The sequence below is a fragment of the Entelurus aequoreus genome, linkage group LG15 (assembly GCF_033978785.1).
Source record: "Entelurus aequoreus isolate RoL-2023_Sb linkage group LG15, RoL_Eaeq_v1.1, whole genome shotgun sequence".
In the NCBI taxonomy this organism is placed as follows: domain Eukaryota; kingdom Metazoa; phylum Chordata; class Actinopteri; order Syngnathiformes; family Syngnathidae; genus Entelurus; species Entelurus aequoreus.
In genome coordinates, this window is record NC_084745.1 from 53,335,207 (window position 1) to 53,352,254 (window position 17,048).

Genomic DNA, 17,048 nt, shown 5'->3' on the forward strand with positions numbered 1-17,048 from the left:
AAGGACTAACACTGGACAAAAGTATTGGGACACTAAGGACTAACACTGGACAAAAGTATTGGGACACTAAGGACTAACACTGGACAAAAGTATTGGGACACTAACGACTAACACTGGACAAAAGTATTTGGACACTTAGGACTAACACTGGACAAAAGTATTTGGACACTTAGGACTAACACTGGACAAAAGTATTGGGACACTAAGGACTAACACTAGACAAAATTATTGGGACACTAAGGACTAACACTGGACAAAAGTATTGGGACACTAAGGACTAACACTAGACAAAATTATTGGGACACCTAGACAAAAGTATTGGGACACTAAGGACTAACACTGGACAAAAGTATTGGGACACTAAGGACTAACACTGGACAAAAGTATTGGGACACTAAGGACTAACACTGGACAAAAGTATTGGGACACTAAGGACTTACACTGGACAAAAGTATTGGGACACTAACGACTAACACTGGACAAAAGTATTGGGACACTAAAAACTTACACTGGACAAAAGTATTGGGACACTAAGGACTAACACTGGACAAAAGTATTGGGACACTAAGGAATAACACTGGACAAAAGTATTGGGACACTAAGGACTAACACTGGACAAAAGTATTGGGACACTAAGGACTAACACTGGACAAAAGTATTGGGACACTAAAGACTAACACTGGACAAAAGTATTGGGACACTAAGGACTAACACTGGACAAAAGTATTGGGACACTAAGGACTAACACTGGACAAAAGTATTGGGACACTAAGGACTAACACTGGACAAAAGTATTGGGACACTAAGGACTAACACTGGACAAAAGTATTGGGACACTAAGGACTAACACTGGACAAAAGTATTGGGACACTAAGGACTAACACTGGACAAAAGTATTGGGACACTAAGGACTAACACTGGACAAAAGTATTGGGACACTAAGGACTAACACTGGACAAAAGTATTGGGACACTAAGGACTAACACTGGACAAAAGTATTGGGACACTAAGGACTAACACTGGACAAAAGTATTTGGACACTTAGGACTAACACTGGACAAAAGTATTGGGACACTAAGGACTAACACTGGACAAAAGTATTGGGACACTAAGGACTAACACTGGACAAAAGTATTTGGACACTTAGGACTAACACTGGACAAAAGTATTGGGACACTAAGGACTAACACTAGACAAAATTATTGGGACACTAAGGACTAACACTGGACAAAAGTATTGGGACACTTAGGACATTGAATAAGTGCTTATTAAGTTTTAACAGAAGTGCTCATGTTATATCAGAAATGAACAATTACATTAATAATAGTTTTGAGAAAATAATACAACTGTGAATGATGCAATAAGTGAGCGCATACCTCAATTAGGAGCCTTTGCAACCCCCTTTTAAATGGTTTTATGATCAATATGTTGTGATATATGTCATTATCACAGGAGGCTGCAGTAAATACACCGATACAGATTTTAGGCAATGATGTGTGCTCTTCTTCCTACCAGGTCTGCATGAGCTGCTGGCAGCGCTGCCTTCAAAACTGCAGCCTTGTGTCGGCCAGCCGGAGGACAAGACTTTCCTTCAGCACATGTTCGGGGAGAAAAGCCTGCAGTCGTTGTTCAAGGCAAAATACTAGCAAGGTTATCACGTTTATCTACCAACGTTTCAATGTCACCTACTGTGCTACCAAACAGATCCACGAAAGACTGCGGCAATATGAAGAGAGCAAACCCACACCCGTCTTGGACAGTGCGGCCATGTTGCCGACTGAAGTAAGTGGTTGCACACCTTCGTTAAGTTGATGTTGCCTACTGAAGTAAGTGGTTGCACACCTTCATTAAATTGATGTTGCCGACTGAAGTAAGTGGTTGCACACCTTCGTTAAGTTGATGTTGCCGATAAATGTTTTGTCGTCACTGTTTCAGTTGCTGAAGGAACTTCAAGGGAAGTCAGTTGGTGGAGAACTTAAAGAGCTCCTCAAGCTACTGGACACGCCTCATTTAAAGGTGAGGATTGTGCCTTTTGGAAAATACTAAAATGCCCGTAAAAAGTGGTAACCCAGCATGCACGAGACATTGCTGCAACGCTGACTACACGTACATGTCCTTTAAAAACTGACTTTGAAGCAACGTTGCAAAATAGTCGTATTTGTACATTGAAGCAACATTGATATGCGACGTTGGATCCACGTTGTTGGTTGGGAAATGACCAAATTCCAACGGTCAAATCAACGTCACAACCTGACATTGAATAAACGTCGTCAAAAAGCATGTTTTGTTTTAACGTTGTATTTGTGTGGTAGAATATTGGTTGGGAAATGACCAAAATTCAATGGTCAAATCAACGTCAGAACCCAACATTGATTAAACGTCGTCAAAAAGCATGTTGTTTCAACGTTGTATTTGTGTTGTAGAATATTAGTTGGGAAATGACCAAAATTCAATGGTCAAATCAATGTCTTAACCTGACATTAATTAAATGTCATCAAAAAGCATGTTGTTTCAACGTTGTATTTGTGTTGTAGAATATTGGTTGGTAAAATGACCAAATTTCAACGGTCAAATCAACGTCAGAACCTGACATTGAATGCACGTTGTTTCAACGTTGTATTTGTGTTGTGGAATATTGGTTGGAAAATGACCAAAATTCAACGTTCAAATCAACGTCAGAACCTGACATTGAATAAACGTTGTCAAAAAGCATGTTTTGTTTTAACGTTGTATTTGTGTGGTAGAATATTGGTTGGGAAATGACCAAAATTCAATGGTGAAATCAACGTCAGAACCCAACATTGATTAAACGTCGTCAAAAAGCATGTTGTTTCAACGTTGTATTTGTGTTGTAGAATATTAGTTGGGAAATGACCAAAATTCAATGGTCAAATCAATGTCTTAACCTGACATTAATTAAATGTCATCAAAAAGCATGTTGTTTCAACATTGTATTTGTGTTGTAGAATATTGGTTGGTAAAATGACCAAATTTCAACGGTCAAATCAACGTCAGAACCTGACATTGAATAAACGTTGTCAAAAAGCATGTTTTGTTTTAACGTTGTATTTGTGTGGTAGAATATTGGTTGAGAAATGACCAAAATTCAATAGTCAAATCAACGTCACAACTTGACATTGATTAAACGTCGTCAAAAAGCATGTTGTTTCAACGTTAGGTTTGTGTTGTAGAATATTGCTTAAAAAATGACCAAATTTCAATGATCAAATTAACGTCAGAACACAACATTGATTAAACGTCGTCAAAAAGTATGTTGTTTCAACGTTGTATTTGTGTTGTAGAATATTAGTTGGGAAATGACCAAAATTCAATGGTCAAATCAATGTCTTAACCTGACATTAATTAAATGTCATCAAAAAGCATGTTGTTTCAACGTTGTATTTGTGTTGTAGAATATTGGTTGGTAAAATGACCAAATTTCAACGGTCAAATCAACGTCAGAACCTGACATTGAATACACGTTGTCAAAAAGCATGTTGTTTCAACGTTGTATTTGTGTTGTAGAATATTGGTTGGAAAATGACCAAAATTCAACGGTCAAATCAACGTCACAACTTGACATTGATTAAACGTCGTCAAAAAGCATGTTGTTTCAACGTTAGATTTGTGTTGTAGAATATTGGTCAATGAATACAACCTGACATTAAATAAACGTTGTCAAAAAGCATGTTGTTTCAATGTTGTTTTTGTGTTGCCAAACTTCAGGACCTAATTCAACATGAACTCAACATTGTTTTAACGTCTTGTGCCTGCTGGGAAATGTCTCCTGCTTATTAGAAAACATTGTTGCTATTTTTGTATTACAACATTTTATTATTTGATCATGTTGTACTGCATTTGAACCTTTTGTTTTGTGATTGTGTGATGTTTTTTGTCTGGACCCCAGGAAGAATAGTCTCCACTGCGGTGTAGACCAATGGGGATCCTTAATAAACTAAACTAAACTAAACATAGCGCAACACCAAAGGTGGCAGCATGACAACATGAGTGTGCAGTGAGTGAGTGTCTCGGTGGTGATGCCACACAACATGTACACACAACATCCTCATTCAAAGAAGGCGGTGTGCACCACTTTCTGATTGTACACAGTTTTAGTAGATCACAGGCAACACTTCTAATAATAATACACACTTTTTTAAAATGGTTTTGCACCCGCTGTTTAGCGTGTGCTGTTTGGCCCTGAGAGTTTGTGTCAGGTGGTGAATTATGCCAGTATGCAGGAGAGGACCCCTTTTAAGTAGGCCGATATTATCGGACGATAAATGCTTTAAAATGTAATATCGGAAATTATCGGTATTGATTTTTTTGTTATCGGTATCGTTTTTTATTTTTATTTTATTTTTTTAAATTAAATTAATTAGGCAAAATAAAGTGTTAATTCCACGACTGTATATATCGGTAACGGTTGATATCGGTATCGGTCGATATTATCGGCCGATAAATGCTTTAAAATGTAATATCGGAAATTATCGGTATTGATTTTTTTGTTATCGGTATCGTTTTTTATTTTTATTTTATTTTTTAAAATTAAATTAATTAGGCATAATAAAGTGTTAATTCCACGACTGTATATATCGGTAACGGTTGATATCGGTATCGGCCGATATTATCGGACGATAAATGCTTTAAAATGTAATATCGGAAATTATCGGTATTGATTTTTTTGTTATCGGTATCGTTTTTTATTTTTATTTTATTTTTTTAAATTAAATTAATTAGGCAAAATAAAGTGTTAATTCCACGACTGTATATATCGGTAACGGTTGATATCGGTATCGGTCGATATTATCGGCCGATAAATGCTTTAAAATGTAATATCGGAAATTATCGGTATTGATTTTTTTGTTATCGGTATCGTTTTTTATTTTTATTTTATTTTTTAAAATTAAATTAATTAGGCATAATAAAGTGTTAATTCCACGACTGTATATATCGGTAACGGTTGATATCGGTATCGGCCGATATTATCGGACGATAAATGCTTTAAAATGTAATATCGGAAATTATCGGTATTGATTTTTTTGTTATCGTTATCGTTTTTTTACGGAGCCCCTAAAGGGACATGGGAATTTTTTTTTTTTTAGACATGTATCTCGTGGCCACGAGAAAGTATCTCGTGGCCACGAGAAACTTTCTCGTGGCCACGAGAAACTTTTTATTAAAAAAAAAAAAAAAAAATTAATATTTTTTTTTTTTTTTAATAAAAAGTTTCTCGTGGCCACGAGAAAGCATTGGATGCGTGCTGATGGTTTAGTGTGTGTTAAAATGGCAGTTTAGGAGTTAATATGGCTGTATTTCCAGATAGGACTTTCCCCCATGTGTGTTGTGGCAAAATGTGAATGCTTGATTAGTAGGTGTGAGACAAACACTTTATCTTCCTGGTTATTGTAACGCTACGTGTTTGACATTATTTAAGACTTGATCATGCCCGGGAAAGGACAGTTTTCCTCTTCTGTGGCTGTGGGGGGTGGGCGTGGCTTGCGGACCTGCAGCGAAGCGGAGTGTGTCAGTTAGTCCCATGTTGATGTGATCAAACTTCTTTCTTGCTTGGAAGATACACACACAATTGTAACTGTTATTTCTTCCTGCAAATAATAAATATGTACAACGTGTTTGGATGTATTCATTTATGTAAAATTGTCATTAAATGTAATATTGCCTGACAAAAAGTGATACGACGTACGTAATATTTTGATATTTACACATCGCATATTTACACACGCGCATCTGACTAGAATACCCTTATGTGCATTACATATATCAACATCAACTACCTACTGTACTGTTTACTTGTTGAAATACCCTTTTTAGAACAAATATCTACCCACATAATTTATATGTGTATATATAATATATATATATGTGTATGTATGTATATGCATATATATATATATATATGTATGTATGTGTATCTATATATATATATATATGTATGTATGTGTATCTATCTATATATATATATATATATATATATATATATATATATATATGTATATGTATATGTATATGTATATATATATATATATATATATATATATATATATATATATATATATATATATATATATATATATATATATATATATATATATATATATATGTATACTGTATAGGAAGAAACACATAAATATATACAGTATACATATATACACACAAACACTAAATTTGACAAACAAAATAACTACTATTTTTAAGAACAAGTTACAGTAATACACATACATACATATATATATATATATATGCATATACATACATACACATATATATATATTATATATACACATATAAATTATGTGGGTAGATATTTGTTCTAAAAAGGGTATTTCAACAAGTAAACAGTACAGTAGGTAGTTGATGTTGATATATGTAATGCACATAAGGGTATTCTAGTCAGATGCGCGTGTGTAAATATGCGATTTGTAAATATCAAAATATTACGTACGTCGTATCACTTTTTGTCAGGCAATATTACATTTAATGACAATTTTACATAAATGAATACATCCAAACACGTTGTACATATTTATTATTTGCAGGAAGAAATAACAGTTACAATTGTGTGTGTATCTTCCAAGCAAGAAAGAAGTTTGATCACATCAACATCGGACTAACTGACACACTCCGCTTCCCTGCAGGTCCGCAAGCCACGCCCACCCCCCCACAGCCACAGAAGAGGAAAACTGTCCTTTCCCGGGCATGATAAAGTCTTAAATAATGTCAAACACGTAGCGTTACAATAACCAGGAAGATAAAGTGTTTGTCTCACACCTACTAATCAAGCATTCACATTTTGCCACAACACACATGGGGGAAAGTCCTATCTGGAAATACAGCCATATTAACTCCTAAACTGCCATTTTAACACACACTAAACCATCAGCACGCATCCAATGCTTTCTCGTGGCCACGAGAAAGTTTCTCGTGGCCACGAGAAACTTTTTATTAAAAAAAAAAAAAAAAAAAAAAATATTAATTTTTTTTTTTTTTTTTTTTTTTTTAATAAAAAGTTTCTCGTGGCCACGAGAAAGTTTCTCGTGGCCACGAGATACTTTCTCGTGGCCACGAGATACATGTCTAAAAAAAAATAAATTCCCATGTCCCTTTAGGGGCTCCGTATTTTTTATTTTTATTTTATTTTTTTAAATTAAATTAATTAGGCATAATAAAGTGTTAATTCCACGACTGTATATATCGGTAACGGTTGATATCGGTATCGGTCGATATTATCGGCCGATAAATGCTTTAAAATGTAATATCGGAAATTATCGGTATTGATTTTTTTGTTATCGGTATCGTTTTTTATTTTTATTTTATTTTTTAAAATTAAATTAATTAGGCATAATAAAGTGTTAATTCCACGACTGTATATATCGGTAACGGTTGATATCGGTCGATATTATTGGACGATAAATGCTTTAAAATGTAATATCGGAAATTATCGGTATCGATTTTTTTGTTATCGGTATCGTTTTTTATTTTAATTTTATTTTTTTAAATTAAATTAATTAGGCATAATAAAGTGTTAATTCCACGACTGTATATATCGTAACGGTTGATATCGGTATCGGTCGATATTATCGGCCGATAAATGCTTTAAAATGTAATATCGGAAATTATCGGTATTGATTTTTTTGTTATCGGTATCGTTTTTTATTTTTATTTAATTTTTTAAAATTAAATTAATTAGGCATAATAAAGTGTTAATTCCACGACTGTATATATCGGTAACGGTTGATATCGGTATCGGTCGATATTATCGGCCGATAAATGCTTTAAAATGTAATATCGGAAATTATCGGTATCGATTTTTTTGTTATCGGTATCGCTTTTTATTTTTATTTTATTTTTTTAAATTAAATTAATTAGGCATAATAAAGTGTTAATTCCACGACTGTATATATCGGTAACGGTTGGTATCGGTCGATATTATTGGACGATAAATGCTTTAAAATGTAATATCGGAAATTATCGGTATCGATTTTTTTGTTATCGGTATCGTTGTTTTGTTTTTTTTGTTTTGTTTTTTGATTAAATTAATTAGGCATAATAAAGTGTTAATTCCACGACTGTATATATCGGTAACGGTTGATATCGGTATCGGTCGATATTATCGGCCGATAAATGCTTTAAAATGTAATATCGGAAATTATCGGTATCGATTTTTTTGTTATCGGTATCGTTGTTTTTGTGTTTGTTTTTTGTTTTTTGATTAAATTAATTAGGCATAATAATGTGTTAATTCCACGACTGTATATATCGGTAACGGTTGATATCGGTATCGGTCGATATTATCGGCCGATAAATGCTTTAAAATGTAATATCGGAAATTATCGGTATCGATTTTTTTGTTATCGGTATCGTTGTTTTTTGTTGTTTTTTTTGTTTTTTGATTAAATTAATTAGGCATAATAAAGTGTTAATTCCACGACTGTACATATCGGTAACGGTTGGTATCGGTCGATATTATGGGCCGATAAATGCTTTAAAATGTAATATCGGAAATGATCGGTATCGATTTTTTTGTTATCGGTATCGTTGTTTATTTTTTTGTTTTTTGATTAAATTAATTAGGCATAATAAAGTGTTAATTCCACGACTGTATGTATCGGTAACGGTTGGTATCGGTCGATATTATCGGCCGATAAATGCTTTAAAATGTAATATCGGAAATTATCGGTATCGATTTTTTTTGTTATCGGTATCGTTGTTTTGTTTTGTTTTTTTGTTTTTTTGATTAAATTAATTAGGCATAATAAAGTGTTAATTCCACGACTGTATATATCGTAACGGTTGATATCGGTATCGGTCGATATTATCGGCCGATAAATGCTTTAAAATGTAATATCGGAAATTATCGGTATTGATTTTTTTGTTATCGGTATCGTTTTTTATTTTTATTTTATTTTTTAAAATTAAATTAATTAGGCATAATAAAGTGTTAATTCCACGACTGTATATATCGGTAACGGTTGATATCGGTATCGGTCGATATTATCGGCCGATAAATGCTTTAAAATGTAATATCGGAAATTATCGGTATCGATTTTTTTGTTATCGGTATCGCTTTTTATTTTTATTTTATTTTTTTAAATTAAATTAATTAGGCATAATAAAGTGTTAATTCCACGACTGTATATATCGGTAACGGTTGGTATCGGTCGATATTATTGGACGATAAATGCTTTAAAATGTAATATCGGAAATTATCGGTATCGATTTTTTTGTTATCGGTATCGTTGTTTTGTTTTTTTTGTTTTGTTTTTTGATTAAAATAATTAGGCATAATAAAGTGTTAATTCCACGACTGTATATATCGGTAACGGTTGATATCGGTATCGGTCGATATTATCGGCCGATAAATGCTTTAAAATGTAATATCGGAAATTATCGGTATCGATTTTTTTGTTATCGGTATCGTTGTTTTTGTTTTTGTTTTTTGTTTTTTGATTAAATTAATTAGGCATAATAATGTGTTAATTCCACGACTGTATATATCGGTAACGGTTGATATCGGTATCGGTCGATATTATCGGCCGATAAATGCTTTAAAATGTAATATCGGAAATTATCGGTATCGATTTTTTTGTTATCGGTATCGTTGTTTTTTGTTGTTTTTTTTGTTTTTTGATTAAATTAATTAGGCATAATAAAGTGTTAATTCCACGACTGTACATATCGGTAACGGTTGGTATCGGTCGATATTATGGGCCGATAAATGCTTTAAAATGTAATATCGGAAATGATCGGTATCGATTTTTTTGTTATCGGTATCGTTGTTTATTTTTTTGTTTTTTGATTAAATTAATTAGGCATAAAAAAGTGTTAATTCCACGACTGTATGTATCGGTAACGGTTGGTATCGGTCGATATTATCGGCCGATAAATGCTTTAAAATGTAATATCGGAAATTATCGGTATCGATTTTTTTGTTATCGGTATCGTTGTTTTGTTTTGTTTTTTTGTTTTTTTGATTAAATTAATTAGGCATAATAAAGTGTTAATTCCACGACTGTATATATCGGTAACGGTTGGTATCGGTCGATATTATCGGACGATAAATGCTTTAAAATGTAATATCGGAAATTATCGCTATCGATTTTTTTGTTATCGGTATCGTTGTTTTTTTTGTTTGTTTTTTGTTTTTTGATTAAATTAATTAGGCATAATAAAGTGTTAATTCCACGACTGTATATATCGGTATCGGTTGATATCGGTATCTGTCGATATCGTATTGGTTGATATCAGTATCTGTAATTAATTAATTTTTTTGTTATCGGTATCGTTTTTTATTTTTATTTTATTTTTTTAAATTAAATTAATTAGGCATAATAAAGTGTTAATTCCACGACTGTATATATCGGTAACGGTTGATATCGGTATCGGTCGATATTATCGGCCGATAAATGCTTTAAAATGTAATATCGGAAATTATCGGTATCGATTTTTTTGTTATCGGTATCGTTGTTTTTTTAAAAAAAAATGTATTGAATTAATTAGGCATAATAAAGTGTTAATTCCACGACTGTATATATCGGTAACGGTTGGTATCAGTCGATATTATCGGCCGATAAATGCTTTCAAATGTAATATCGGAAATGATCGGTATCGATTTTTTTGTTATCGGCATCGTTGTTTTTTTTTTGTTTGTTTTTGTTTTTTGATTAAATTAATTAGGCATAATAAAGTGTTAATTCCACGACTGTATATATCGGTAACGGTTGGTATCGGTCGATATTATCGGCCGATAAATGCTTTAAAATGTAATATCGGAAATTATCGGTATCGATTTTTTTGTTATCGGTATCGTTGTTTTTTTTGTTTGTTTTTTGTTTTTTGATTAAATTAATTAGGCATAATAAAGTGTTAATTCCACGACTGTATATATCGGTATCGGTTGATATCGGTATCTGTCGATATCGTATCGGTTGATATCAGTATCTGTAATTAATAAATTTTTTTGTTATCGGTATCGTTTTTTATTTTTATTTTATTTTTTTGAATTAAATTAATTAGGTATAATAAAGTGTTAATTCCACGACTGTATATATCGGTAACAGTTGATATCGGTATCGGTCGATATTATCGGCCGATAAATGCTTTAAAATGTAATATCGGAAATTATCGGTATCGATTTTTTTGTTATCGGTATCGTTGTTTTTTTGTTTTGTTTTTGTTTTTTGATTAAATTAATTAGGCATAATAAAGTGTTAATTCCACGACTGTATATATCGGTAACGGTTGGTATCGGTCGATATTATCGGCCGATAAATGCTTTAAAATGTAGTATCGGAAATTATCGGTATCGATTTTTTTGTTATCGGTATCGTTGTTTTTTTGTTTGTTTTTTGATTAAATTAATTAGGCATAATAAAGTGTTAATTCCACGACTGTATATATCGGTATCGGTTGATATCGGTATCTGTCGATATCGTATCGGTTGATATCAGTATCTGTAATTAAAGAGTTGAACAATATCAGAATACCGAATATCGGCAAAAAGCCATTATCGGACATCCCTACTTTTAAAATCCATTTCAGCGTTTTTATCCTCCCTTCCTCCCCAGAGTCTCCTGTGCGTCCACGACACGGTTGCACAGAAGTGCTACGACCCCGAACTACCTCCGCTGATCTTGGGCCCACAGCAGGGTGAGGACTCTGTGAAGATCATAAGACTGGTTAAAAACAAGGAGCCTCTGGTGAGTCCTTTCATCGTCTTTTGCACTTTTCATCACCGTTCATTTCCAATCTCTGACCTGGGAAGTCTGCTTGTACATGTCCATGTAAAGTAGGAATGTCCTCCGCAGTGGACATTTCAACGGGATAAGTCGAAGAAATGTTCCAGGAGTTATCTCACCCTCTGAAGTGTTTTACTCATGTTTTACAACGTTGTAAAAATGTGTCGAATAAATATTACATTTCAACATTTCTGTCAACGAAGATTTGCGTCAGCCTGCGACACATAGTCATTTTGATAGTAGGCTAATATAACTAATATAGACACTTACATCATGTGTTGTCTTCATTATAACTCTTATGTAAGACTTTTAAAGTCATTTTGATAGTAGGCTAATATAACTAATATAGACACTTACATCATGTGTTGTCTTCATTATAACTCTTATGTAAGACTTTTAAAGTCATTTTGATAGTAGGCTAATATAACTAATATAGACACTTACATCATGTGTTGTCTTCATTATAACTCTTATGTAAGACTTTTAAAGTCATTTTGATAGTAGGCTAATATAGACACTTACATCATGTGTTGCCTTCATTATAACACTTATATACGACTTTTAAAGTCATTTTGATAGTAGGCTAATATAGCTAATATAGACACTTACATCATGTGTTGTCTTCATTATAACACTTATATAAGACTTTTAAAGTCATTTTGATAGTAGGCTAATATAGACACATCATGTGTTGCCTTCATTATAACACTTATATAAGACTTTTAAAGTTATTTTGATAGTAGGCTAATATAGACACTTACATCATGTGTTGTCTTCATTATAACACTTATATAAGACTTTTAAAGTTATTTTCATAGTAGGCTAATATAGACACTTACATCATGTGTTGTCTTCATTATAACACTTATATAAGAATTTTAAAGTCATTTTGATAGTAGGCTAATATAGCTAATATAGACACTTACATCATGTGTTGTCTTCATTATAACACTTATATAAGAATTTTAAAGTCATTTTGATAGTAGGCTATTATAGACACTTACATCATGTGTTGTCTTCATTATAACACTTATATAAGGCTTTTAAAGTCATTTTGATAGTAGGCTAATATAGACACTTACAACATGTGTTGCCTTCATTATAACACTTATATAAGACTTTTAATGTCATTTTGATAGTAGGCTAATATAACTAATATAGACACTTACATCACGTGTTGCCTTCATTATAACACTCATATAAGGCTTTTATTTTTTTGCGGCTCCAGACAGATTAATTTGTTGTACTTTTGGTCCAATATGGCTCTTTCAACATTTCGGGTTGCCGACCCCCGGCCTAGATTCCAACATTTTTGGTCAAGTAGCTTCTTACCCAGTTCAAGACCAACCCCCTGATGCCATAACGCTCTAACTTATGTTAAGATATGATTTATTGCGTCAAATACCTCCAAGTCCAGGGTTTACGCCCGGAACAGGGTAGTGGACACGTTGGGGAGACCATGACCTCGGATAAGCGGCAGAAGAAAATGGATGGACGAATATTGCGTCAAATCATTTCACCATCCGGGAACTTAGGACAGACAAACAACGGGGCAACAGGTTGACTCCAACAAAAAAATGGCTAACATTGAATTGTTTGTAGGGGGCAACCATAAAGCAGGACAACAACACAGGAGCCATCCTGGTGGCCCGGGTCATGAGAGGAGGGGCGGCAGACAGAAGTGGTGGGTTCCAATATCTTCCTTGTTACTATGTGGGATCTGAACCGAGGATGTCCTTGTGGCTTGTGCAGCCCTTTGAGACACTCGTGATTCAGGGCTATATAAGTCAACTTTGATTGATTGATTGATTGACTAACCCACCCTGCCAAACGGGTAACTCCCATCCCGTGTTTCCCGATAGGTCTCATTCACGTCGGCGACGAACTGAAGGAGGTCAACGGCATCCCTGTGGATGACAAGAAACCAGAGGAAATTATTCGTATTCTGGTAAGATTTGTCTAAAAGAGCACTTCTCGTCTCATCCAGTCGTCTATTCCTTCTAATATCTGCCCTCCATCTACACCCCTGCCTTTGGAAAGTTCTGTAGTGTGGTGGTACGTTCCCATAATGGAGCATATAGAATGTGTCCTTGTTTATTTGTCAGGTTCAAACACCGAACTATCTATTAAACGAGACAAGAACTAAGGAATCAGGCAGAGACAGTTCAATTTTGCTCATGAGGAGAAAGGTAGTGGGCTGCACACTCAGTTAGAGTCTCCCACCACCCTCTGAGGGACAGTACCACACGCTCCTCTATTTATTCAGGAGTTCCCTAGTTAACATCACTGAGGCTGCTTCTAGGGGGAGGAGTCACATATTACGCAAGCAGCCCCAGGTAGACACAATACGTGATTATTCAGAATGCAAATGTGCTTGAGCTCGAGATTTCGCCCTGACTCTTATTCTTTTATTTTTCCGTATTTAACATATTGTGTTGAGGTTTGGGGAAATGTTTATAAAACAAACGTAGACCCAATAATTCAACTTCAAAAAAGGGTCGTTAGAATAATACACAAAGCGTGCTACTAGGGTTGCAAAGGGGTGGAAGCTTTCCGGTAAATTTCCGGAAACTTTCCGAAAATTTACCAAGGGAAGTTAAGCTCGGGAAGTTTGGAAATATTGACAATTTTTTGGATTATTCAAAGTTGGACACCGTCCATGGGAATTAATGGGAATATATGGGAATGAACGGGTGTCAGGTTCAAACACTGATGACATCTATTAAACAGGCAAGAAGCAAGGAATCATGCAGAGACAGAGTACAATTTGGCTCAATGGGGAGAGACGTTTTGGGCTGTACTCTAGTTACAGAGCCAAACTACACGCTGAAGTCCAGCCCACGTGCTCCTCTATTTATTTGGGAGGTCCCTGGGTACATCACTGAGGCCGCCTCTAAAAGGAGTGGTCACACACATCATGCAAAGCAGCTTCCAGTACGCACAATACGCGACGGAATGTGCTGGGGGGCCTTGTGATTTCGTCGAGGTTATAAAACAAACATAGAGCCAATAATTCAACTTCAAAAAGGGGTCATTAGAATAATACACAAAGCGTGCTACTATGAACATACCAATCCATTATTTATAAGTTCTAATGGGTTAAAATGGTCTGATATTGTGTTTTTATAAGCAATGAAAATGATGAACAACAGCCTTCCAGCTTGTATTCTTAGGTTATTTTAAATTAAGGGGAGAAAACTAGAATTCACAGGGGATATTGATTTTTTGAAATAGGTAAAGTAAGAAGGAATATTAAAATACAAATGTGTTTCAGTTTTAGGAGTTAAATGGTGGAAGAAGCTCAGTGATGAGCTGAAGACATGTACTTCTTTGTTAAGGTTTAAGAAAGCATGGAAAGGTGAAATTATTGAAAAATATAGTAACAATTACTTTCATCTAGGGTGGCAAAATTCCGGGAATATTCAAAGTTTTCAACCCTACTTTCATCCCATTGATTTTTTTTTAACGTTGATGTTCCAGGTAATCTTGTTTTCAGTGAAGGTAAAGGATAGGCAAATATAAGCTATTCATTTTTCGGTCATTCTTTGTCTTTAGTTTTTGTGTATAAATGTGTCTGATTGTTAAATATGTATCATCTGTACTGTTAAACTGCTCACACAAAATGGTCGATGGTTGATTATATGACCGAAATAAATAATTTGTATCTTTTGTCCCCTAATATTCAGGGTCAGTCACAAGGCGCCATCACCTTCAAGGTCGTCCCCGCGGTCCAAGACGAACTTGCGACCAAGGAGCCAAAGGTAGAACATATTCACCAACCGACTCAGTTGAATCTCTCCACCCACTTCCTGTTGCCGTCTATGGCGCAAGGCCTTCTGGGTAATGTTGATAGTACACGTTTAGCAACACACTGGCAACCTGACTTCCTAGCTTAAGTGTACTTATATATTTATTTAAGACAAGGGTCTCCAAACTACGGGCTGCAGCCAATAGCGGTCCACCGACGTCTTCCAATTGGCTCGCAAGACGTCGTTGTAGTCTCAGGTCATTGTAGTCTCATGTCATTGTGGTCTCAGGTCATTGTGGCCTAAGGTCATTGTAGTCTCATGTCATTGTGGTCTCAGGTCATTGTGGCCTAAGGTCATTGTAGTCTCATGTCATTGTGGTCTCAGGTCATTGTGGCCTAAGGTCATTGTAGTCTCAGGTCATTGTGGTCTCAGGTCATTGTAGTCTCAGGTCGTTGTAGTCTCAGGGCGTTGTAGTCTCAGGTCATTGTGGTCTCAGGTCATTGTGGTCTCAGGTCATTGTGGTCTCAGGTCATTGTGGTCTCAGGGCGTTCAATCGTTCCAAACTGGACTGTTTAGTTGGTCTTAGAAGATGTTTTGCCGCTCACCTGAGTAGACTTCATCAGTTCATGCTCATAGACTTAGATTGGTCAGATCTGGCCTTAGACTTAGATTGGTCAGATCTAGTCTTAGACTTAGATTTGTCACATCTAGTCTTAGACTGGTCAGATCTAGTCTTAGACTTAGATGGGTCACATCTAGTCTTAGACTTATGTTGGTCACATCTAGTCTTAGACTTAGATGGGTCACATCTAGTCTTAGACTTAGATTGGTCACATCTAGTCTTAGACTTAGATTGGTCACATCTTATCTTAGACTTCGATTTGTCACATCTAGTCTTAGACTTAGATTGGTCACATCTTATCTTAGACTTCGATTTGTCACATCTAGTCTTAGACTTAGATTGGTCACATCTAGTCTTAGACTTAGATTGGTCACATCTACTCTTAGATTTAGATTGGTCACATCTAGTCTTAGACTGGTCACATCTAGTCTTAGACTTAGATTGGTCACATCTAGTCTTAGACTTAGATTGGTCACATCTAGTCTTAGACTTAGATTGGTCACATCTAGTCTTAGACTTAGATTGGTCACATCTAGTCTTAGACTTCGATTAGTCACATCTAGTCTTAGACTTAGATTGGTCACATCTAGTCTTAGACTTAGATGGGTCACATCTAGTCTTAGACTTAGATGGGTCACATCTAGTCTTAGACTTAGATTGGTCACATCTAGTCTTAGACTTAGATTGGTCACATCTAGTCTTAGACTTAGATTGGTCAGATGTAGTCTTAGACTTAGATGGGTCACATCTAATCTTAGACTTAGATTGGTCTCATCTAGTCTTTGACTTAGATTGGTCACATCTTATCTTAGATTTAGATTGGTCACATCTAGTCTTGGACTGGTCACATCTAGTCTTAGACTTAGATTGGTCACATCTAGTCTTAGACTTAGATTGGTCACATCTAGTCTTAGATTTAGA

General features: G+C 34.8%; 1 protein-coding gene across 2 annotated transcripts in view; it reads left to right on the forward strand.

Annotated features, from left to right (window-relative positions):
• mpp7a (MAGUK p55 scaffold protein 7a) overlaps positions 1–17,048 on the forward strand; it is a 117,482-nt gene that overhangs the window by 80,706 nt on the left and 19,728 nt on the right. For both annotated transcript variants that reach the window (XM_062021741.1, XM_062021743.1), the window contains exons 3-9: positions 1,516–1,634; positions 1,705–1,782; positions 1,936–2,016; positions 11,586–11,717; positions 13,359–13,440; positions 13,619–13,704; positions 15,443–15,517. In XM_062021741.1, coding sequence (XP_061877725.1) covers positions 1,516–1,634; positions 1,705–1,782; positions 1,936–2,016; positions 11,586–11,717; positions 13,359–13,440; positions 13,619–13,704; positions 15,443–15,517 — 653 coding nt within the window. The remainder of the gene's footprint in view (positions 1–1,515; positions 1,635–1,704; positions 1,783–1,935; positions 2,017–11,585; positions 11,718–13,358; positions 13,441–13,618; positions 13,705–15,442; positions 15,518–17,048) is intronic.